Source organism: Tilletiopsis washingtonensis (assembly GCF_003144115.1).
Source record: "Tilletiopsis washingtonensis strain MCA 4186 unplaced genomic scaffold FA09scaffold_13, whole genome shotgun sequence".
Lineage (NCBI taxonomy): Eukaryota > Fungi > Basidiomycota > Exobasidiomycetes > Entylomatales > Tilletiopsis > Tilletiopsis washingtonensis.
Window position 1 is genome coordinate 570337 of NW_020312010.1, and position 20342 is coordinate 590678.

A 20342-nucleotide genomic window follows, 5' to 3' on the forward strand; every position below is an offset into this window, starting at 1 on the left:
GAGCGTGCGTTCAACGGTAGATGACAGGCGAGTAGAGAGTGCTGCGGGCGCGTGCGGACAGGGTCGTTCGAGCGACAGGCAGTGGTGCATGGGAGCTCTCGCACTGCACAGCAGCATGCTTGCGTGGGCAGCTCAGATGCGGGCTGGAAGAGCGCCAGGCGCATGGGTGGCTTTCAGCGTCATCATTTGCTCGTAAGGGAGTCGGCGTACAAGAACAGAGGGATAGAGCCAGGGTGACATGGAGTCCGGACACGACAGAGCTAGAGAATGCCGTACGACTGCTTCCACTGGCGAGACAAGGCGTGTCAGCAGACGCGTGGCCGGACACGGCCCGCGAGGCACTCACGCCAGGCAGCTCCTTGTCGAAGTGCCGCTCGAGCTGGTTCGCGAGCTTGGTGTACTGGTTGCTGGCGCCGTTGTACGTGCGGCAGTTCGACGCGACTGTTGCAGGGTGTCAGCTCTGCTCGAAGCGATGCATCGCGGCAGCACGCACTGAGCCGCACGTCGGCGGTGAGATCCTCGACGGTGGCATATGCGTTGTTCTCCAGCTTCGTCTCCATCGTGCCGAGGTCTGCGAAGCGAAATGCGTCAGCACAGCACGAGCTGCGCAGCACTTCGCTGCTCACCCATCGGATGCTGGATGACTTTGTAGTAGTCCGCGACCTGCAAAAGCGCGATGTGAGCGCGGCTTCTGGGTGCACTGCGCTGCACGCACACTGTTAGCATCGACGGGCGCGACGAATGGCCAAGCCGACTGATGGTTGTTGAGCTCGGCGATGATGTGGCGCATAAGGCTATGGTGCGGGCCACGCTTTGGCCGACGGCTGAGCTCATCCATCTCAGGCGTCCAGCCGCTCTCCTTGAGGCCCGGCACGAGCGACGGATCGATGCGGTACTTCGGCTTGCGCTCCTTACCGCTCTCCGCCAGCGGCTTCTCGTCGTCATCGTCGTCCTCGTCGTCGTCATCTGCGCCGGCGTGCTCGCGGAACACCTTAAGCCCGCGGTGCACGATGTGCGAGCGTGAGATCTGCCGGATCTTCTCGAGCACTAGCCGCCGCTGGCTGATGAGCAGATCCTGCGCGCTGAGGTAGTGCACGCGCGGCACCATGCTGCACTGCATCAGCGTGCCGCCCTCGTAGTCCTTGATGTAGCCGACCCAATTGGGCCGTGGAAGCGTGATCTCCTTCGTGAAGCCCTGGGGAGAGAGGTCAGCACGGCGGCGGCGCAGTTGGGCGACGACACACACCTGCTTCTTGAAGTAGCCGATGGCGTAGTTATCTGCGTACGTCAGGAAGTGCATCACCTCGGACGACGCCTTGACGTGGTCCTTGAGATGGTTCATCAGGTGGTTGCCGTAGCCCTGCGACTGGTGTGAGCTGATGAACCTCAGACGCGACACGCGCGACGCACCTTGACCTGCTCTGTGCTTGTAATGGCGCAGAACACGATCTCAGCAAAGCGATGCTGGTCGAACGGGCGGTACGTGATGCCGCCGACGACGTGCAGGCCGCGCTTGACGATGGCCAGCGAGCGGTGGTTGCGGTCGAGCACGAGGCGCGTGATGTACTCGCGCGGCATCATCGGTAGCTGGCGCTGGAAGATGTTCTTGAGGCCCGTCAGCACGATCATGCTCTCCGGCTGCCCGTCGTTCTCCACGACGCGGAACTGAATCAGGCCGGCGCGCTCCTCGATGACCGCTGGGCGCTCCTTTCGTGGCGGCTCAGGCTGCACAACGTGTCAGAAAGAGCGCAATGGTGAGGCAGAAGCGATGCTCACATCGACTGTGTCGCCCGTGTCAATGCTGACGCCCTTCGAAGCCAAGTCCAAATCTGCGCCCTGCGCCACCTCGTCCTTGCTCGGCGGCGGCGCCGGCTCCACCTCTGGCTGAGCTGCACCGTCTGCCGACGCCGCACCGTCTGGCAGGCCCTTCTGACTGCGCGCTGGCCGCTTGCCATGCCCCTCGCCGTCGCCATTCGAGATGCTCGGCAGCAGCACCACGTCGTCCTGCGGCGTCAGCGGTCCAGACGAGGATGCACGGGAGCTTGATGAGGTCGATGCGTGCTCCACGAGCCCGACAAGCTTGCGCCGCTTGACCAGAGGCTCTGCAAGGGGCGTCAGACTCGATCGTGCAGTCGCGCCCATGCTGCACTGACCATCAGGCTCGGCATGCCGCGGCGACGGCGCTCTCGACAGTGTCCCGGCAGCGGACGAGAGCGACGCGCTCGACGCCTCGGAGATAGAGCGGCCCCGCTTGGGACGCGACAGCGATGCCCCGCTTGATGCCATTTGTCTGCGATGCTCGTCAGATGAGCCCTTACGCCCGCACCACGCTCGGCGCTCACTTTCGCAGCGACGTCACGTCCTCGTCTGTCCAGTCAAAGTCCTCTAGATGGCCAGCGTCCTGCAGCCAGCGTCAGCCCTAATCCGACCCATGGCCGCTTGCGTTCTGCTGCCAGCTGCCACTCACTGCCAGAAGATCGTCTATCCGGTTCGCGACACGCAGGCGTCGTGTCCGCTCCTCCTGCTCCTCCGTCCGCACATGGCCCCGCTCGCAGCCGCAGCGGCAGTCCCAGCGCCACGCCTCTGCCTCCTCGTCCTCTGCGCCCGGCTCGCCGTCGCGCAGCTCGACATCTTCGTCCTTGGTTGGCCGAAGACCGGCACAGTCACAAGCAGCGCACGGCGTGTGGCGCGCCAGCGTCAGCGCTGCTGCTGCCGGCGCCAGGGAGAGCGACGGGCGCGGGTAGAAGAGCGCGGGCATGGCGGGCTGGCGCAGGCCGCTGCGGCCGCTCGGTGCGCTGTGTCAGAGCGAGGCTGCAGGGAGTGCTGCTCTAGGCGAGGTGAAGTGCGAGCGAGCTGTGCGAGAAGGCGGCGTGCAGGGAGAGGGCGTGGAGGAGGCGGCGGGTGTCGTGTTGGTGGAGAAGCAAGCCTCACGCGCCGCTCGGAAGCCGCGGAAGTCGCGCGGCGCGCCTCGAGCCCATCAGGCAGGCGCGTCCGTGGCCGCGTTGCCTTGCAACCGCGAGGCTGGATCGGGCGGCATCACATCACATCTCGCCTCGCGAGAAGGTTAGCTGCGGCACGGCAGCAGTCTCGCCTAGACGAGGCGGGTGAGCAGGCAGGCCCAGAATAGAAGTCAAGCGGCCCCGCTTCTCTCGCTGCGCTGCGCCCTGCACCGCTGGCGGTCTGCCTCGAGCCGCCCACGTCGAGCGCTTCCCACCGCAGCAGCCAGCTCACAAGAGCCAGCGCGTGGGCTTCGAGCTCTCTTCAGCACCACCACCACCACCACCACCGCCTCCTCGCTCGCCCTCAAGCGTAACTCTCAGTCTCTCCCTCGTCAAGACCTCGTAGCCTGCGCCTCTCTGCCAGTGAGCGTCGGGCCTTAGCTTGCGGGGCGTGCTGCAGACTGAAGCAGGTCTCGCTGCGCGCTTCAGACATGCCTGTCGTCATCGACATCAACGAGTTCGGCGGCGTCCTCATCACGGACGCCGGCATGCAGGTGACGGACATTCCGGAGGGCACTCGCGTCACCGTCGAGGAGGACGGCAGCGTCAAGCTTGGCGATGTCGAGGTGAGTGGGACGCGCAGCACTTGCCAAGTTGGCATAGCGCCGCCGCCTGTCTGTCGACACTCGCCTGACTCGCCGCGCCTCTTCCGACTGGTCGCAGCGCTTTCGCACGCCCTCGCCGGCGCCGCCTGGACCGTCCGACGCCACGGAGGAAGAGTTTTACGAGTACGTCACCTGTCTTGCTTCGCAGGCGGAGCGCTCTTCTCATTTCAACCCACCGGCAGAGCAAAGTTGCCTGCAGGCTCCCGTTGCCCCGCGCAGGCGCCGGTGAGCAAGAAGCTCACATGCGACAAGTGCATCGAAGAACAGTTCCTCAAAGTTTGTGAAGAGCGTGTGCGCGCAATGCCAGCGCCCTTCGGCACCAAGAGGAAGCGCGAGGAGGAGCCAAAAGAGAGGTCGGAAGACGAACTTTGGAGCGACTACCAGCGCTGGACCGAGGACATGCCGACTGTGCGCGCCCTCTTCAAGCACAAGCTGCGCTACGTCGACGTGTCGGACCGTGTGCACCAGTCGTGGGTCTCGAGCCTCGAGTCGAATGGTCTGAGCTGACAGAACAATTGCTCACGCAGTAAGAAGGACTTTGATCGTGAAGTGGCGGACCTGGAGCGCGAGGTCTTCAAGTACTGGATGCGCTGGAATGCGCTCTTCATGCCGGGCGGCAGGGCGAACTTCGAGCGCGCTCTTCATCACGCAGTGGACAACTCCATTGCCGGATGGGTGGTGAACTTCAATCTGTAGCGCATACATCCTTTCCCTCGCCGTTCGCGTCCCACCTACTTCACGACTCGCATGAATGAACCCTTGAGCAAGAGTGCCTGACTTGCGGGCACGCTGTCCGCATATGCATGTGACCGTGGGCCAAGTGATGGCGGTGACGCTGCCTGGGCGTCGACAAAGCAGCGCCAGCGCGAGGGATGAGCAGATGCGCACGCTGATAACGGCTCGAGCTTGACGTGGCTTGGGTCGCAGGATGTCGGGTGGGGCTCTGTCTCTGTCCACCCTGAGCCGCACGTATGGTGTGCTTGGTGCAGGTGCTCGGAGCGGAGGCATCGTGGGCCACGCCAAGCATCCGCCGGCGCGTCGCGGCGCGTGGGATCCAACGCGCCGCGCGGACCCTGCGTCAGTCCGCTCCGCTCCACGATACCCGCTCGCAAGACGCGCCCACGGCCGGTGTGCCGCCGTCTGCTCGCCCGGCCTAGCCGCTGCAGCATCACTTCAAGCCGCCGGACGCGATGCCGCTCTTTCAGCGCGACCGGGCGCTGCCCGACGCCGTCTCGCAGTATCTCTGGATTCGTGCGGGCGCTGCGGCAAAGAGCTCGGAAGAGGCCGGCTCGGGCAAGGGCAAGGCGGCAGCTCCAAGCTCCAGCTCAGCCAAGCCCGTCGCTCGGCTGCGCAGCGACTGCTCGCGCACGTACTTCCCCGGCCAGGACGTCTCCTGCCGCGTGGAAGTCGACGAGAGCGTGTGCGCGGCCGGCGGCTCGCTCGACGAGCTGCGCATCGAGTGCAAGGGCGAGGTCAGCAGCTTTGTCTACATCTACGCCGGCCAAGGCGGCCAGGGCCGGCAGACACATTACGAGACCGTCACGCTCTTCTCGGCCAGCTGCGTGCTCTTCTCGCGCACCGACGCGCCGCAACTGGATCAGGCCCGCGGCATCATCGCTACGCCTGCGCCGCCGTCGCTCGACGAGGCAGCGGCACCAACACGAGCATGGGACGTGCGCTTCACGCTGCCCTCGTTCTGCTCTGACAGGTATCGAGCCGGGAAGCTGGAGCCGGTCCCGCTGCCCTCGTCGTTCAAGGACACGACAAGCGGCAAAATGGGCGGCAGCTCACACGTCGTATACACATGGAAGGTCGTCGGCGTGCGGCGCTCGAAGTTCATGCGCGACACGCGCGTCTGGCTGCCATTTCTCGTCTCGCCGCTGGCGATTGGTCCTGCGCCGCCGCTCGAGATGCTGCAGCTGCCAGCGGCGGCGCCAGAGCCGACGGCCATGCCAAATCTGCCGATGGCGTGGCAGCAGCAGACGGTGCGGCAAGCCTGGCGGAACGCGCTGATGATCAAGCGGGGTGAGGTTGAAGCCGAGGTGAGAGCCGCTGCCAGCTCTGCACTGCACAGTCCTGACCCCTTGCCAACAGCTGTTCAGTGCGCCGCTCGAGGCCTCGCCTGCCGTGCCAATCCCCTTCATTCTACGGCTCACAGTCACGGCCAAGTCGCAGGCGGACGTCGAGCCGGGCAGCAGCAAGCTGCCGCGCCTGCCGCTCGAGGCCAGCGTTGGCGGGCCGGTGTTCTCAGCGCGACGCGCCACGTCGAACGGCATGAAGCACACGATGGCGACGCTCAGCGAGCACGACTTCCTCGTCGACCTGCCCCTGCGCGTCGAGTGGAGCACGACGCATCTTGGCTCGCGCCCGGCGCAGGGCTCGAGTGCGACGGGCGCCGGCGCCCTCGAGCTGCGCGGCCCGGGACACGGCTGGACCAAGCCCGTGGCAGCAGCCGACGGCGGCTGGAGCTCGACGGCGCTGCTGTCGGGCAAGATGCACTGCGACCTCTCGCCGACGTTCTACACGCCCACCCTCTCCGTCTCGTACGTGCTGCAGCTCGCCGTGCCGCTCTCTGGGCCCGTGTCGCTGCGCGAGCAGCTCGGCGAGCTCACCGTCACGAGCGGCATACGCCTCGAGGATCTGTTTGAGCTGGACCCAGCAGAGGCAACACGCCGCGCCGTCGGCTCTCGCGCTGCGCTGCTCGTCTCGACGAACAGTGCGCAGGGGCAGGACGATGAGCAGGCGCGCATCCACGATGCGCTGCCCGACTATGGCGCCGACGACGGCACGTGGGACGGCTGGGACGACAAGAAGGTGCTGGCTGCGGACGGCAGCGAGCTGCCGGAGTACGATGACAAGACTGGATTGGCGGCAAAGTTTGGCTGGGGCAAGAAGGGCTGAGAGAGAGACGTGTGGGTGTACATAGTGACGCTGGGTGAAGAATGACGATGACGCGGGTGCCTGGTATAGTCTGGGAAGATGCAGGTCGTGACGCTGGGCAAGAGCGTGAGCGGGCGTGGTCTGCGGTGGCAGCGTGCAACTCACAAGACGAAGAGTGGCGAGGCGGCATCACAAAGCGAAGCGTGGCGAGGCGGCAGCGCAGGCTGTGCTCAGCGGCGAGCCAGCATCACGAGCTGTGCTTGGCAGCGTCGACGGCGCGCGTCTCGGCCTCGAGAAAGACGGCGTCGAGGCGTCGACGCGCCAGCGGGTTGAGCGTCCAGTCGCGCGGGATGGGCGAGTGCACAGTGGCGAGGCCAAAGGCGGCGCGCGGCGTATGCGGGTGCATGGCTGCCAGGCCGCTGCTGGGCGCCGGCGACGAGGGCGCTGTAGTGGGCGCCGCAGAGGTGCAGCGGGATGAGGAGGCATCGCTGGCGCCGCCAGTGCGGCCTGCAGGCGAGGCGGAACGGCGCAGCGCTTCGAGATGCAGCGTGCTCGGCGAGAGCGGCGGCAGGAGCCCGGGCGATGCGGCGCGAGCGATGCGCTCGCCGTGGTCTGCGCAGAGAGAGCCAGACGCATCGACTGTGCGAGCGCGAGTAGGCGTGGCGTCCTGATCTGCCGCTGCATCTTCGAGCTGCGCAGCGATAGACCGGCGAGCATCGCGCGGTGGCGTGCACGGCGGCTGCGCCGCGGCGGGCGCGGCGCTGCGCGACGAGGGCGCGCGCGAGACGGGCGCCGAGGCAAAGGTGCTGGCGGACGTGACGCCGAGGAGCGCGGCGTGGCTGCCGCTGCCGCTGCTGCTGGAGAGCGACGAGGAGTGGGCGTGGCCGCGGCGGCGCAGCAGCGGGATGGGCCGGCGCGGCGCGGGGGCGTGCAGCGTCATCATGGCGCGGGCGATGTGGAGTTGGCGAGGCGTGGGCTGCTGCGGTGCAGGTGCGGCACTGAGGTGCGCCGGGTATGGGCGTGGCTGGGCGAGGCGAGAGACGGAGGCAGCGTGGGTATGTACAGAGACGAGACGGACGAGCGGTGGATGTGGTGGAGCAGAGGCAGGCCGCAGAGGCAGAACGGAAAGGTGGGGCAGGCCGGCCGACGGTGGGCGGAAGAAAGAACACGCCTCGCGCAGCAGCGGCCGTGTGGCTGCCTGCGCGCATGAGATAGCCGCGTCGAGGCGGCCCAAGCTCCGCACCCGCACCGAGGCCCCGCGCCGCCGGCTGCGCTGCTGCAGCGGCAGGTGAGGTGTGTGTGTGCGCTGCATCTACACCGCAGCAGCGCAGAGCAAAGAAGCCCTGCCGTGCGCTCTTGCCAGCTCAGCGAGGAGCATGCTCGTCGGTCGCGGCTGTGCGCTCAGGAGCGAGCCGTCGTGGGCGGGGGCGTCGGCCGGCGCGCCCGCTCGCTGCGCCGTCGGCTGCGGGCACGGCGCGACTCTGCTTGCTCTCGGCCCATGACGCGCCCGCACCCATCAGACGCCGCTAAAGCCCGGCGCCGGCGGCTCAGCGCAAGCAAGGCACGCCGCCAGCGCCCGATGCCGGCGTGGCCTGCCAGGGTACCCCGCACCATCCGCACGGCAGCCCATCCTCATGGCGCAGCGAGACGTGTCCTCGGCACTCATGCGGCATGCGACCTGAGTCGCAACCGGCCACGGCGCTGCACCTCGCGCCTGAGCGGCTGTGCTGAGGCTTGCGGAGACCCTTTCGCACAGCACGACCGCGCCGTGCTCCCTGGCAACGCTGTGGCCTCTGGGAGGTTGGGCACACCTCTGAGCTGCCAGACCTCGCTGCTGCGCGCCGTCGACCACGAGCGACTTGCCGCTTCGACAGCGAGCAGCACGGAACGCTCTCTGGCACAGGTCAGCTCGTACAGGGCGGTGCGCGGTAAGGAGTCTCGGCCGATTGCGCCATGAGGCCGCCCAAGACACCACGAGATGCCCTCACACCCTCTCGACATGCGAACCCATCATGCCAGGGCATCTCAAAGATCGAAGGGAGAAGGCCGATTACATGTCGTGGAACGCGGGGACTTCACCTGCGGCAGCGTACTCGCTGGCGTGCCAGCGGCCGCGCATGTACAGTGCGCCAAACTCGATGCTGTCGGGCGGAAGTCCGACGGCGAGCAGCCAGCAGTACCAGTTCCACAACTCCCACTCGATCTCCTCCACGACTGCGTCAGAGAATGGCACCCTTGAATTGCGATACTGTCAGTGCCTGGGGTAATGCACCCGTCGGGCGAGCGACTCACACTTCCTCATCATCATCCTCTTCTCTCCCTGCAATCTCCGCGAGCAACGTGGTTCGGACAGGAAGCATGCTGCCCACGAAGTCGAGGTAATCAGCTTCAAGATGAGCATCGAGATCCTCGTTTGCTGCTTTTGGGCCATAGTATAAAGCCTCAGCGCGGGCTGTAACAGCGTCGTCAAAGGCAGCAAGGAGTCTACGCCAGCGAGCCTTTCTGTTGCCTTTCTCGTTCATGTAGCGTCGGAAAGTGATCTCTGCAGACGGACAGGCGCCATGTTGCGAACGATTCGGAAGAAACTTCAAGGCGCTAGGCATGCCGGTGGCTGCGTAGTCCCACGGACCTGGGTAGCGAAGTGGACCGCCGGTGGTCTCGGACCGTTCCAGCACAGGCGAATCGGCGTCGTTTGCGTGGCCTTCGTCGGCAGTCTCGAGCGGCGAGAGGGATACAGCGGCCTGCACGGTTGTGCTGTTGCACAATTGGAGCGGCAAGTCAGCGCGCGGCAAAGACTACGTTATACTTGGATCTCACGTAGGGCCAGCCGAGGATGTAAGGGAGCGCGGCGGGATGAAAGCGTTCGATGCTGTGACAGAAGTCGAGGCCTGGGGTCGCAGAGCGGGTCAGAGACCAAGATGCCAGACAAATTCGGCTCAAGCGGCTCTGGAAGGCGTGCCACCTTCTCTCTCTGATCTGCTCACCGTGGCGAGTGGGTCGGTGTGATTCATCGAGACTGCCCTACGCCGGCCCAGCCATCTTCTCATGTACTCGATGCGGTTCTCGTCCTCATCGCCCAATCCTCCCCGGAGCTCACCACACGGATACAGCTCCTGATAAGCGGCATCCTTGACATCTCGCCACGAGCGCTCGGCCGCTTTGACTCTCTCCTCGTCTTGACTGCGCAGCTCGGCTGCCTGACGCGTGTTCATCGAGATGGCGCTGACATCCTTTGCGCCTGACAGTGAAGCATGGCTTACGCGAAGCCGCTCGCACGTTACCTCGATGATGCGGATAAGCTCGAGGTTCATCAGCGCTGCGCACGAGTGATCTCCGCCCGGTAGGCCGAATTCCATGAGCATCTTGTGGTAGTCGAACAGCGCAAAGTTCACCTCCGCTGCCAGGGTACTGTGCACCGTCTGTTTCAGCGAAAAATAGCACAACGTCCCACGGCTGATGGCTTACAACGGCGGTGGAGCGAGAGGCGGCAGCGCAAGCATAGCCATACGAAGAACGAGGAGATCCAGCGCACTCAGCTCCGCCTCTTGCAGATACTCGCAGTGTTTACGCGAGAGTTCCACCTCGCTGAGCTTGGGTCGAGGGCGCGCGAGGAGGGACTGGCAGCGGGCGAGCTTGTCAGTGCGTGCACGCTGGACAATCTGCTGCCGAGGCTGACCTCAGTGAGCGCGTCGGCTTGCGCGCGCATGATGAAGACGGGCGGGCGGGCGGCAAGGGTCGTGGTGGTGGTGAGAAGCAGGCAGCTGAGCGAGCGTGGAGCGTCGTTCTCTTGGCACACTGCGGCCGAGAGCGGCCGGCGCAGGCGCGGGCATCTGCTTTCGGCCTCGCGACGTCAGAAAGGGGCCAAGCCGCGCGCGGCGTGCGCATGGCGCACGACACGGCTGGACACGCCCGCGTATACCGAAATCGAGCACCAGCAGCTCCCTGCTCGACCTGTTCTGCGAGGCATTCAAACCAAGAGAGTTGCATTGAACCATCAAATGCACCGCAGCGCCCTTCCAATGTTGGGCCCTCACTTGTCAGGGGAAGTGGACAGGGCTTCCGCAGAGTTTCCACCACATCGCAGTGCTGCGCTGCGTGTCCACCACGCGTGCGTGCGCGTCGCGGGGCGTGCATGCTCTGCGCCCTCATGCTTACATAAGCTTCAGCTCTCGGCATGAAAGCATCTTGCCGGCGGCTCGCAGTCGAGTCGCCGCGGCAGGCCAGGCCGGCGGCAGAGCGGCACACCTGGGCACTCCGCCTACGCTGCGTTAGGCCCGCCTCTTGAGGCGGGAGCGGGGGTGAATGCGGCGGCGAGTGCGTGCTTGAAATTCGGAATGCGCAGAGACGCATCGCTCTTCAGTACCACCAAGCCATCAAGATGAGCGCTACACGACCGGTGCACCGGCGCCAGGACACGGATGCGGGCGTCACCGACGGCGCGTCCGACAAGGCGGCGTCGGTGAGGCAGGCGCCCAGCGCGTCGAGCAGCGACGACACGCTCGCGGCGGCGCTGCTTGTCTCGGCGCAGGACAAGACGGCCGCGCTGCCAAAGTGGACGACGTCGCGCAAGGAGCTGTGGTCATACTACATCTATGTGAGGCCTGTACCGGGCTTAATCTCACAGAGGACAGACGCAAGCTGTGCTCGATGCTAACATCGGCCGCCACAGTACATCGGCTGCAGTGGCCTCGGGCCCTTCAACTATTCTCCCGGCCAGCTTCAGAACCTGATCACCCTTGCGGCTGCCGCAGCTGGCGGCGACACGTGCGGCGGCGAGGGCCAAGACGTTTGCCGCCTGGCTTGGGCCGGCGCCGAGCGGACGCCGCAGAGCATCACCCTGCTGGCCAACGGCATCAGCTTTGCGGTGCAGGCGGCGCTCTTCCTCGTCATCGGCTCGCTCGCCGACTACGGCACCTGGCGCCCGTGGATCCTCATTGTCTCGACGCTGATCTCTGTCGGCATCAGCTTCGCCTGGCTCGGCGTGACGGACCCCGCGAGCTGGCGCATCGGCGTTGCTCTCTAGTGAGCTGCAAAGAGCGTAGTCATGTGCTGGCAGGCTGACAGCTGCTTGCAGCATCATCGGCCTCATCTTCTATCAGACCTCCCTGACCTACTGGACGGCCGCTTTTCCGGGTGCGCAGCTTCCCTCGCTGCAGCTGGGCCTTGGCTCATCGTGCCACTTCTGCAGGCTTGGCCCGTGACTTGCCCGAGATGCGCGAGTCTGCCGCCGCGCTCGCAGAGACGCCGCCGCGGACGACTGCCGAGGAGCACCACAAGTGAGGGCGCCGGGGCAGCATGAGCGTCTCCCTTCTAACCACCCTGCCAGGCTCGACACCATGTCTCGCAACCGCATTGCCAACATCGCATTTGCCGTGTGCTCGCTCGGCGAGCTCGTCGTGCTGGCCATCATCCAGGGCATGCTCATCTCGCTCAAGTCTGACTCGTCCACGGAGGCAAACACCCGCGCCCTCTCCATTGCCACGGCCTTCACGTGCGTAGTCTCGCTGCGCCAGTAGAGAGCGCCCTTGCTGACGATCCCGCAGCGGAGGTGTGTGGCTCCTCGTCGCTCTGCCGTGGTTCATCCTCGAGAAGAGACGTCCCGGCCGCAATCTGTGAGTGACATGCTGCCCAGATCTTGAGCTGCAGGCTCACGCCTTCTTCAGACCCGTCGGCCAGTCATACTGGACCGTCGGCTTCGTCACGATCGCACAGACGTGCAGACACGTGTGGAAGCTCAAGCAGACGCTGCTGTACCTCGTCTTCTAGTGAGCCGCTTGCCATGGCGCTCGTGACCCGACCTAACCCCGCTCAGCTTCATCATGGGCGATGCGCTCAACACCAGCGTGACAGTCATCAGCACCGTACAGAATTCGCTCATTAGCTTTTCGGGACAAACTTTCAACTTGCTGCTGATCGTCGGCATTGCTGCCCAAGGCGTGGGCATCTACGCATTCTGGCGCGTGCAGCACCACTGGAAACTCGGGACCGTGACGATGCTCAAAGTTGTGTGCGGCTTCATCGTCCTGCTGCAGGTGTGGGGCCTCATCGGCATCTTCACGCTGCGCTTCGGTTTCCACAACGTCTGGGAGGCGTACGCGTACCAGGCCTTCTATGGTTCGTCGCAGGACCGCTCAGAGCTTCGACCTAGTGCTGACTGCCTTGCAGGCCTGTTCGTCTGCCCCTGGTACGCCTACTCGCAGACCGGCATCAGCGAGGTCAGCCCGAGGGGCCTGGAGTTCCAGGTCTTTTCGCTGCTCAACCGTCAGTCTTCACACCCACCGGGGAGATCTAGGCTGACATCCTTGTTGCGCAGTGGTGGGGCGCACTTCGAGCTTCGTCGGGCCCTTCGTCAGCAGTGCGCTGGCGGACTATGGCAACCAGGTGCGTGCAGAGATCCAGAGGCGTAGGCTGCCCGCCACGATGACTGACGTACCTCCACGTAGTCGCTTCCGTTCTACTTCCTCTTGGGCATGGCCATCCTCGGCTCCCTGTTCCTCATCCCGATGGACGCAGCCAAGGCACGGAAGGAGCAGGCCCGCTTCATCGCGCAGCAAGTGCCGGAGGCCCAGCGCACGTCCGGGGCCGCCTACACGACTACGCACGAGCTTGTATGAGCGGCGTGCTGTCCACGCCGCAACTCTGCTCTGTCGCTCGGTGGCCTCTCTCAGAAGGAATGTGTATGTATTCGAAAGCACAAAGAGTGTGGGAGCAAAACAAAGGAGTGTGGAAGCGAAAAGAGAGGAAGCGAGCCCACGGATCAACCGCGAGGCTCCGCAGAATGGGCGCCGGTCAGACACGCTGCATCAGCGCAGCTGGCACAGGGCGTAGTTGCTCGTCGCCGCCGGCGTGCCGCGCACGTAGCTGGGGAAGGCCTTGGCTGCGGTCGAGTCGCACGGCTTTGTCACGAACCAGTCGGCCGTGTTGATGTTGGTGCCGTCGGGAGCGGTCACGGTCATCGACATGAGGCTGCCGCCCGGGCCGTTGGCCCACATGATGCGCATTGGCGTGTACGTGCCTGCAGTGAAGTCCATCGTCTTGGTGAAACGGCCGGGGACGTTGTTGCCTGGGCCGGTGGCCCACGTCGCGATGCCGAGGGCCGTGGTGCGCGAGTAGGAGGTCAGCGCCTGGTCTCCGACCCATAGGATCGCAATGTCGTCCACCTGTTGAAGCGATGTGAGCAGCTTGTCAAGAGGTGCACCTACTTTGGACTCACATCATAGATGGTAAACGTGTATGTGCCAGTGAGAGGAGCGAACATGTAGCCGCGCTGAGTGATCGTCTGCACGTTGTACGCCTTGTGCGTATCGTAGTAGATCGAGCAGAAGTCCTGGTTGGCAGCAGGCGCTGTCGTCGTGCGGCTCGACCAGTAGCCGAGCGAAGAGATGGTGCCCGTGTCGTAGTAGCGCGCGTTGGCCGCGTGCGTCACCGGATCATAGAGCAGCGGGTCGAACTTCAGCCAATTGGGGTCGCCCCAGAGGTCGAGGCGCGGCTGCTCCAGCGCATGGTGGTACCAGGTGATGCCGCCGTTGCCGCACGTGGTATCCGCCTTCCGCAAAACGCGGACTGTGGGCGTGGCTGCAGGAGTCGACGTTTGTGTCGGCGTCGGGGTGGCGCCGCCGTTTAAGAGAGAGCCACAGGCGTCGGAAATTGCCGCTAGGTTGCAGAAGAGCAGCCTGTCGGGCAGCAGTGCGCGGCGTCGAGGGCCGGCACGGAGTTCTCCCAGGGTCGCATTCGAGCGCTCTCTACCGTCATCGAGCTCCAGCGAACGTCCCAGCAGTCCGGCGACTCTCGAAGCGCAGAACGGCCGGTAGATGCCCTCGACGTCGCGCAGAATCTCCTTGGAGCAGTCGGCAGCCGTCATCGGCTTGGCCAGAACCTGGGCGAAGCGCAGCAGGGTGAAGGGCTGCGGCACAACGACTCGGACCGTCGTAGGGACCGCCGGAAGCGTGAGCGTGCGGAGCTGCTGCACGTTCCGGAACGCCGTTGCCAAACGTGTCAGTACCACCGGAGGCGGACGGCGCGTCTCGACGATCCGCGGCAGCGTGCGAGTCTCTGCGATGATGAGCGCCGGAGGCGTGATGATCTGGAGGGGCGCCAGGATCGTCCGCGTCGAGGTGATGCGTGCGACCTCCTCGATGACGCGCTGTGTCGTGGCAATCCGCACAGTCGCGCCTGCAACCACCTCGGTCGCTACAATCGGCACGACCTCGCTGACGGTGATACGTGCGGCCAGTGCTGCAGCAGGTTGAGTTAGCGGATTGACAGAGTAGTGAGAGGAGCCTGAGAGGCTGCGAGCTCAAGCATGCCCGAGCGCTCGGCACGCTGCTGTCGCCTCGAAAGGCGCCGATCGCTCGCGCAGGAGAGTTCTTCTGTTCGGCTTGACCTGACGGACACAGCACGCCCGGGCTCCAATCTGGGAAAGCCGCTCTTCTGCTCACCAGTCTCAGTCCGCGTGAGGCTCTGCGTCACATCCGCCGGCTGGCCAAGCCGCACATAGCGCGTGAGCGTCACCGCGGCGCGAGGCCCGGCACGCGCCGCGAGTTGCTGATCAGGCCCTCGCAGCATGTCGTTCAGCCGGCCGTCGATGAACGCGCCGCAGGCGTGCTGCACCTCTTGCGGCTGAAACTGCCTCAACTTCTTCGGCACACGCAGCGGCAGCGGCGTCGCCGTCGGCTTGAGGTTGACCTTGACCGTGCGAACGGGCGCAGCGCCGGCATCAGGCGCGAGAGGCATGCGCATGCCGCAAGAGCAGAGCTGGCCCGGTGCATTGATGTGCTGGTGTTTGGCCGCCTTGGCCAAGCCTACCCTGTGCATGGGCCCGTCTGGCTCGGTCTTCCACATCGGCGACAACGTGTGCCGGGGCTTCGCATCGACCTTGAACGTGGATGTCGCCTGCGCTGGCTGGAGCATTCCGCGTCGCTTCAGGCCCGGCTCTGCCACCCGCCGCTCGAAGGGCAGAGTGGATGTCTGGGTCTCTGTGGCGATGGCGGTCGACGAGATGACGGTCTCGGTCTGCGTAGTGGGAGCTGCCGTCTCGGTAACCGTATCTGCGCGAAGGTGTCAGCAAGCTGTGGCAAGCAGGGCATGCGGACGATGCGTACCGGTGCTGGTGGTCTCGAGGGTGGTCGTCTGTGACTCGGTAGAGGTTGCTGCTGGCTCCGAGACTGTCGCGGTCTCCTGAGTCGTGACAGTCGCCGTGGACGTCTGCGCAGGCTGCGTGGAGACTGGGCTGGAAGTCACCTCCGCTTCTGCCACACTCGTGGACGTCCTCGTCACTTCTTCGCTGACCGTGCTGGTCGAGAAGGTAGTCGAGGTCACCGTTGTCGCTGAGCTCACTCGCTGCGTCGTCGTTGCAAGGATTTCCGACGTCGTCGTAGTGACACGGACGTCAGTCACGGTGCTTGCTGGCCGCTCGCTGCAGGGCATCGTCAGCAAGGCGCAGCGAGCAGATCGGAACCTGTTGACTCACTACACCGTCTCGGTCACGTAAGCCGTCGATTCTTCCTCAGCAGGCGGCTCCGGAGGACTGCTCTGGCTCGGCGTCTCGGCGCTCGGCGGAGGCGTGGTGGTGCTAGATGGCTGCGGCTCGACGCTGCTGCTCTCGGTCGGCTTGACCTCGGCAGCGGGCGTGGCCTCGCTCGACGTGCTTGTCGCGCTTGAGCTCGTCTCTGCAGCCGGTGGGCTGGGCGACTTATCCTGTGCTGGGCTTGTCTCGGCTGCTGCTGGCGTCGATGAGGATTCGGAGGCAGGGACGGCCGGAGTGGGCTCGCCTGCCGGCGCGGGAGTGGACGAGCTTGACGCGGCCGACGTCTGCGGCGGCTCAGGCTGGACCGGCGAGGGCTCCACAGGGGCAGACGATGAGCTGCTGGCCTCCGAAACTGACGAAGACGAGGCCGCCGGTTCGGATGAGGAGCCAGCGGGGCTCTCCACCGGTGTGGGCTCTGCTTGCGTCGGTGTGGGCTCAGCCGAGCTGGACGAGCTGCTGCTGGAGACGCTCTTTTGAGGAGGCTCTGCGGCGGCCGGAGGGGTCTCTGCTGCCGGTGCGGAAGAGTCTGCCGTCGACGCTGTAGATGTGGCAGCAGGTACAGCGGAGGAAGACTCTGCCGGAGGTGCCGAGGGCTCGGCCGTAGAGGTGCTCACAGACGAGGATGAATCGACGACCAGTGCAGGGCTTGGTTCGGCGCTAGGCTGCGCCGGCGAAGTGCTTGCGTCGCTGAGCGACGTCGACGTCGATTCGGAGGCTGCTGGCTCTGGAGGAGGCGTCTGCTCAGGCCGGGCGGGTGTGGAGACCGATGCTGATGATTCTGCGGGCTCGACCGCGCTGGGCGCCGGGGAAGGTTCCTCAGCTGGCACGGAGCTCGAAGATGGTTCTGCGCTCGGCTCAGCCGCGGCAGGCACGGAGGAAGACTCGGGGATCGTGGAGCTAGATGCTGGCGTGTCGTTCGGCTCGACCGGACCAGGCGCCGGCGAGGGCTCTGCAGCAGGTGGGGCACCTGACGACGAGCTCGGCTCCGCGGCGGCGGAGGTGGACGAGACGCCAGTGCCGGGCTCCTGCGAGGGCTCGGCGGCAGGAGTGGGCTCGCTGGACGAGCTGCTCGACGTCGGGGTCCCCTCGCCACCGCCTGGCGCTCCGTTCTCTGCGCTCGGGCTCGTAGGCGCAGGCTCTGCAGGCTCCTGGGGCGCTGTGTGCGTGGGCGATGCGTCCTCTGGTGCGGCGGATGATTGCGAAGAAATGCTACTGCTGCTCGCTGCGCTCGACTGAGCCGGCTCAGGAGCGGTTTGATCAGCCGTGGGCTCTGCGGAGGCTGGAGCGGAAGGGGCTGGAGCGCTGGGCTCTGACGACTCAGGCTCGGGCTTCGCAGTCTCGGTGGGTGGTCGCATGTCCTCGGGCGTCGAGCTCGGTGCAACGGCCTCTTGCGACGAGGTGGAGCTCGGTTGGACGGCCTCCTGTGTCGAGCTGGGCTGATTGGCCTCCTGTGTCGAGCTGGGCTGGTTGGCCTCCATCGTCGAGGTTGGGCTTGGCTCGACGACTTCCTGCGTTGAGCTGAAGCTCGGTTGAACAGCCTCCTGCGTCGAGCTAGGCTCTACGCTCTGCGCACTGGAGGACGTCTCCTCCGTGGCAGTGGCGTGTGGAGTCTGCTCGGGACGAATAGATTCGCTCTGGGTTGCCGTCTCGACCGGCTTGCTCGCGGACTCGGCGGAGTCTACGGTCGAGGCCGTCGGCGTGGGCTCCGGCAGAACGCTGCTCTGGCCCTCAGGAGGGCTTGACTGCACCGGCGCCACAGCGCTGCTACTGAGCCCAGCGTCTTCGGGACCCTGAGTGCTCGATCCGCCCGGGGTCATTGCTGGTGTCGTGCCAGCCGCCGGAGCAGAGGTGGACGCCTCGACTTCTCCACCAGAAGCAGTGGACGATATCGACGTGAGCCAGCTCGTCGACGAGGAGATCAAGCTGCTGAAGAACGAGGACGAGCTGGTCGCAGCGGGCGCACTGCTCGAGGTGGCGCTGCCGCCTCCCAGCTTGACCTGCGAGCCGCCCGTTCCGTCCGAGTTGTCCGTCTGAGGCGTCTCTTCAGCGGGTTCCGATGAGACCTTCTCCTGCGTCGGCTGCCCGGCGTCTGCGGGCTGAGAGCCTGCTGCCGGCGCCTGAGAGCCAGACGATGCGCCCGACGACTGCTGCTGCTCGGTCTGAGGGCCTGACGAGGTGACCACCCTCGAGCCATCAGGGGTCGCTGCTTCGTCCGTGGACGACGTGCCATCATCAGACGACGATGCCGGCCGGTGGTGCGACTTGGCCTTGCCGAGCTTGCTTAGCGTGCCGCTCCCATTGTTCTCTTGATCTGCTGACGAAGGCTGAACGGCGGGATCGGCAGCGGCTTCGTCGCTGCTTCCGCTGGAAGACTGCGTGCCGCTGCTGCCCGAGTTGGTGGTGGACGAGAGGGACGTGCGGCCGGCGCTGTCCCCTCCCGGAGTCTGGCTTGTCCCATCAGGATCGCTGGAGCCCGCGCCAGAGTCCTGGAAGTCGCTCGCGTCTTCTTCCTGCCCTGGCGTCGCCAAGCACTCGATACACTCCTCATCAGACCCGCTCACGGGCGTCTGCTGCGCAGCAGGAGCCACCTGCTGCTGTCGTGCATCGCAGTCTGCTCCGGAGCAGACTGGCGTGCCCGTCTCGCTTGCCTTCGCGACGCGTGCGCCATCGGGCACGTACAGCGTCGAGGTGACGATGACGGTCTCTGGTTCGGGCGCATGGACGTAGAGATAGCAGTACTCCTGCAGCTGCTCGTCCTTTTCGATGAGCGACTCGAGACGACGGGCCGACGTGGGATGCGCCTGCGCTCCGGGCGCAGAGAGGGCGAGAAGCAGTAGCCAGGCGACCAGCGCGAGGCGGACCTCTAGGGTGTGACTGCGACTCGGCATCGCACGGAACAGGGGAACGGGAAGGGCGGATCAAGATGGACGCACGGCTGACTCTCACTTATGTGCTCTCTGCTGGCCAGGCCTCTCAGTGCACTGCTCATGCGAACCGCCCAGCTGACCAGGGCACACTCCACACCGGCCCAGAGGAGGGGATCATGAGTATGCGCTGCGACGGAGTTCAGGCGCAGGCCATTGTCTATCCGGCGGGCGGCTGCGGCCTCGCGTTCGGCGAACGCAGCGCTGGCCGACGGCAGGAGCTAGCAGTGCGAGATGCAGGAACACTGCGGAGGCTGGGCTCTGCGAGAGAGGTGCTGCGGCCGCGGGAAGGATGATAGAGAGATGCATGCGCTGCGCGGGGAGAAGAAGCATTGGTCGTGGTGCGGAGCAGAGAGATCTGCGGGCGGAGCGCGCGGATGATCTGCGCGCGCCAGCAGCGAGGTGTTGCTTGGGCGCGGCAGCAGCGCTCACGCACTCGCAGCACAGCTCCCACCATGTGATGCGCCGGCGCCACGCAGGAGAGCTTTGATCTGGTACACAGCATCCACCGAGTGGCATGCGACGGATCCGCCGGCTCTTCTAAGCATAAAGCCTGGCAGCACGACGGAAGGGCCGCTGCGAGGTGCGGCCGCGAGCGCGTGTGACATGGCGCGCCAGACGCGTGCTCCTCTTCGCCGCGCGTACCCCGACTCCGCCGGCCCGCTCGCGACCTCCGCTCCTCTTGGCCGTCCTGCGGATGCACCTCTCGAAGAGCCTGGCCACACCTTGCGGCGCAGGCGGCTCGTATGGACGAGGTCTCTCGACGAGGCGCGGGCGATGGGCATGAAAGTGGCGCACGGCTGCATGAGAGAGGCCAGACCCTCCGCTCCGTCCTCCGAGGCGAGCTGCCCTCCTCGATTGCCCGGCGGCGCAAGCATGGCAAGAAGATCGGCCGGGCTCAGGGTTCACTGCGACCCACGTGTAAGCTTGCAGCACACTTCAGCAGCAAAAAAGAGCGCCTGCTCCGTCCCCATCGTTCGTCCGCGATCGCACCTTAAGCCAGAGAAAACAGCAAGGTGGAGGGCTGGAAGAGCGCGCAAAGCAGGCAGCGCGCAGCACGTCGATCCTCATCTTGCGGAAACGCAAGAGAGGTCGAGTCGAGTGACGCACAAACAGTGAGGCGGCCCTACGGCGCACAGCCCTACGCTCTTTGCATGTGAAGCGAGAGACGACCAGGGTCCACCATGCGTGATGAGACTGGCGGGACGAGGTCGGCCGAGCATCGTCAGGAGAAGCGGCGTGCAGCTAGTGCCCGACGTGCGGTGTGTGGCAAGCTGAGTCCGGACTCCGTGTAGTGTGGCGCGACGCTCTCGAGAACGCCAGAGCAAGTACTGACGCCTACGCAGCAAGGGTTGCTGGCTTCCTCTTCGTCCAGCACGGGCAAGCCTGTCACAAGGCTCGAAGGCAG

General features: G+C 65.5%; 8 protein-coding genes across 8 annotated transcripts; 4 read left to right on the plus strand and 4 right to left on the minus strand.

Moving 5' to 3' along the window:
• Positions 1-153: 153 nt before the first annotated feature.
• On the minus strand, positions 154-2914 carry FA09DRAFT_330623 (Bromodomain-domain-containing protein). The gene is made up of 11 exons (XM_025742671.1): positions 2468-2914; positions 2343-2401; positions 2154-2290; positions 1777-2102; positions 1411-1725; positions 1247-1360; positions 716-1195; positions 627-663; positions 494-571; positions 347-441; positions 154-287 (listed from the first exon to the last, which is right to left on the minus strand). Exons 1-11 carry the CDS (start codon positions 2756-2758, stop codon positions 261-263), a joined length of 1959 nt encoding a protein of 652 aa, XP_025597746.1. The 5' UTR covers positions 2759-2914; the 3' UTR covers positions 154-260.
• Positions 2915-3024: 110 nt separating this feature from the next.
• FA09DRAFT_330624 (hypothetical protein) lies at positions 3025-4363 on the plus strand. Its single transcript, XM_025742672.1, has 5 exons — positions 3025-3362; positions 3429-3565; positions 3663-3727; positions 3787-4074; positions 4132-4363. Exons 2-5 carry the CDS (start codon positions 3431-3433, stop codon positions 4298-4300), a joined length of 657 nt encoding a protein of 218 aa, XP_025597747.1. The 5' UTR covers positions 3025-3362; positions 3429-3430; the 3' UTR covers positions 4301-4363.
• Positions 4364-4704: 341 nt separating this feature from the next.
• FA09DRAFT_361274 (hypothetical protein) lies at positions 4705-6569 on the plus strand. Its single transcript, XM_025745332.1, has 2 exons — positions 4705-5646; positions 5699-6569. The coding sequence occupies exons 1-2, from the start codon at positions 4795-4797 to the stop codon at positions 6503-6505; spliced, it is 1659 nt and encodes a 552-aa protein (XP_025597748.1). The 5' UTR covers positions 4705-4794; the 3' UTR covers positions 6506-6569.
• Positions 6450-7427, minus strand: FA09DRAFT_361275 (hypothetical protein; the record flags this gene model as incomplete). Its single annotated transcript, XM_025745333.1, has 2 exons — positions 6450-6598; positions 6650-7427. The coding sequence occupies one exon, from the start codon at positions 7425-7427 to the stop codon at positions 6732-6734; it is 696 nt and encodes a 231-aa protein (XP_025597749.1). The 3' UTR covers positions 6450-6598; positions 6650-6731.
• A 1060-nt stretch (positions 7428-8487) lies between these two features.
• FA09DRAFT_56175 (hypothetical protein) lies at positions 8488-10096 on the minus strand. The gene is made up of 4 exons (XM_025745718.1): positions 9469-10096; positions 9302-9372; positions 8793-9238; positions 8488-8734 (listed from the first exon to the last, which is right to left on the minus strand). Exons 1-4 carry the CDS (start codon positions 9844-9846, stop codon positions 8535-8537), a joined length of 1095 nt encoding a protein of 364 aa, XP_025597750.1. The 5' UTR covers positions 9847-10096; the 3' UTR covers positions 8488-8534.
• Positions 10097-10779: 683 nt separating this feature from the next.
• FA09DRAFT_361276 (MFS general substrate transporter) lies at positions 10780-13190 on the plus strand. The gene is made up of 11 exons (XM_025745334.1): positions 10780-11078; positions 11154-11506; positions 11559-11617; positions 11673-11760; positions 11811-11975; positions 12028-12096; positions 12148-12249; positions 12297-12598; positions 12650-12745; positions 12798-12865; positions 12928-13190. Exons 1-11 carry the CDS (start codon positions 10863-10865, stop codon positions 13096-13098), a joined length of 1689 nt encoding a protein of 562 aa, XP_025597751.1. The 5' UTR covers positions 10780-10862; the 3' UTR covers positions 13099-13190.
• Positions 13191-13206: 16 nt separating this feature from the next.
• FA09DRAFT_330627 (hypothetical protein) lies at positions 13207-15114 on the minus strand. Its single transcript, XM_025742673.1, has 3 exons — positions 14923-15114; positions 13698-14719; positions 13207-13644 (listed from the first exon to the last, which is right to left on the minus strand). Exons 1-3 carry the CDS (start codon positions 15047-15049, stop codon positions 13288-13290), a joined length of 1506 nt encoding a protein of 501 aa, XP_025597752.1. The 5' UTR covers positions 15050-15114; the 3' UTR covers positions 13207-13287.
• A 4105-nt stretch (positions 15115-19219) lies between these two features.
• Positions 19220-20217, plus strand: FA09DRAFT_56182 (hypothetical protein). Its single transcript, XM_025745719.1, has one exon. The coding sequence runs from the start codon at positions 19541-19543 to the stop codon at positions 20051-20053; it is 513 nt and encodes a 170-aa protein (XP_025597753.1). The 5' UTR covers positions 19220-19540; the 3' UTR covers positions 20054-20217.
• Positions 20218-20342: the final 125 nt, after the last annotated feature.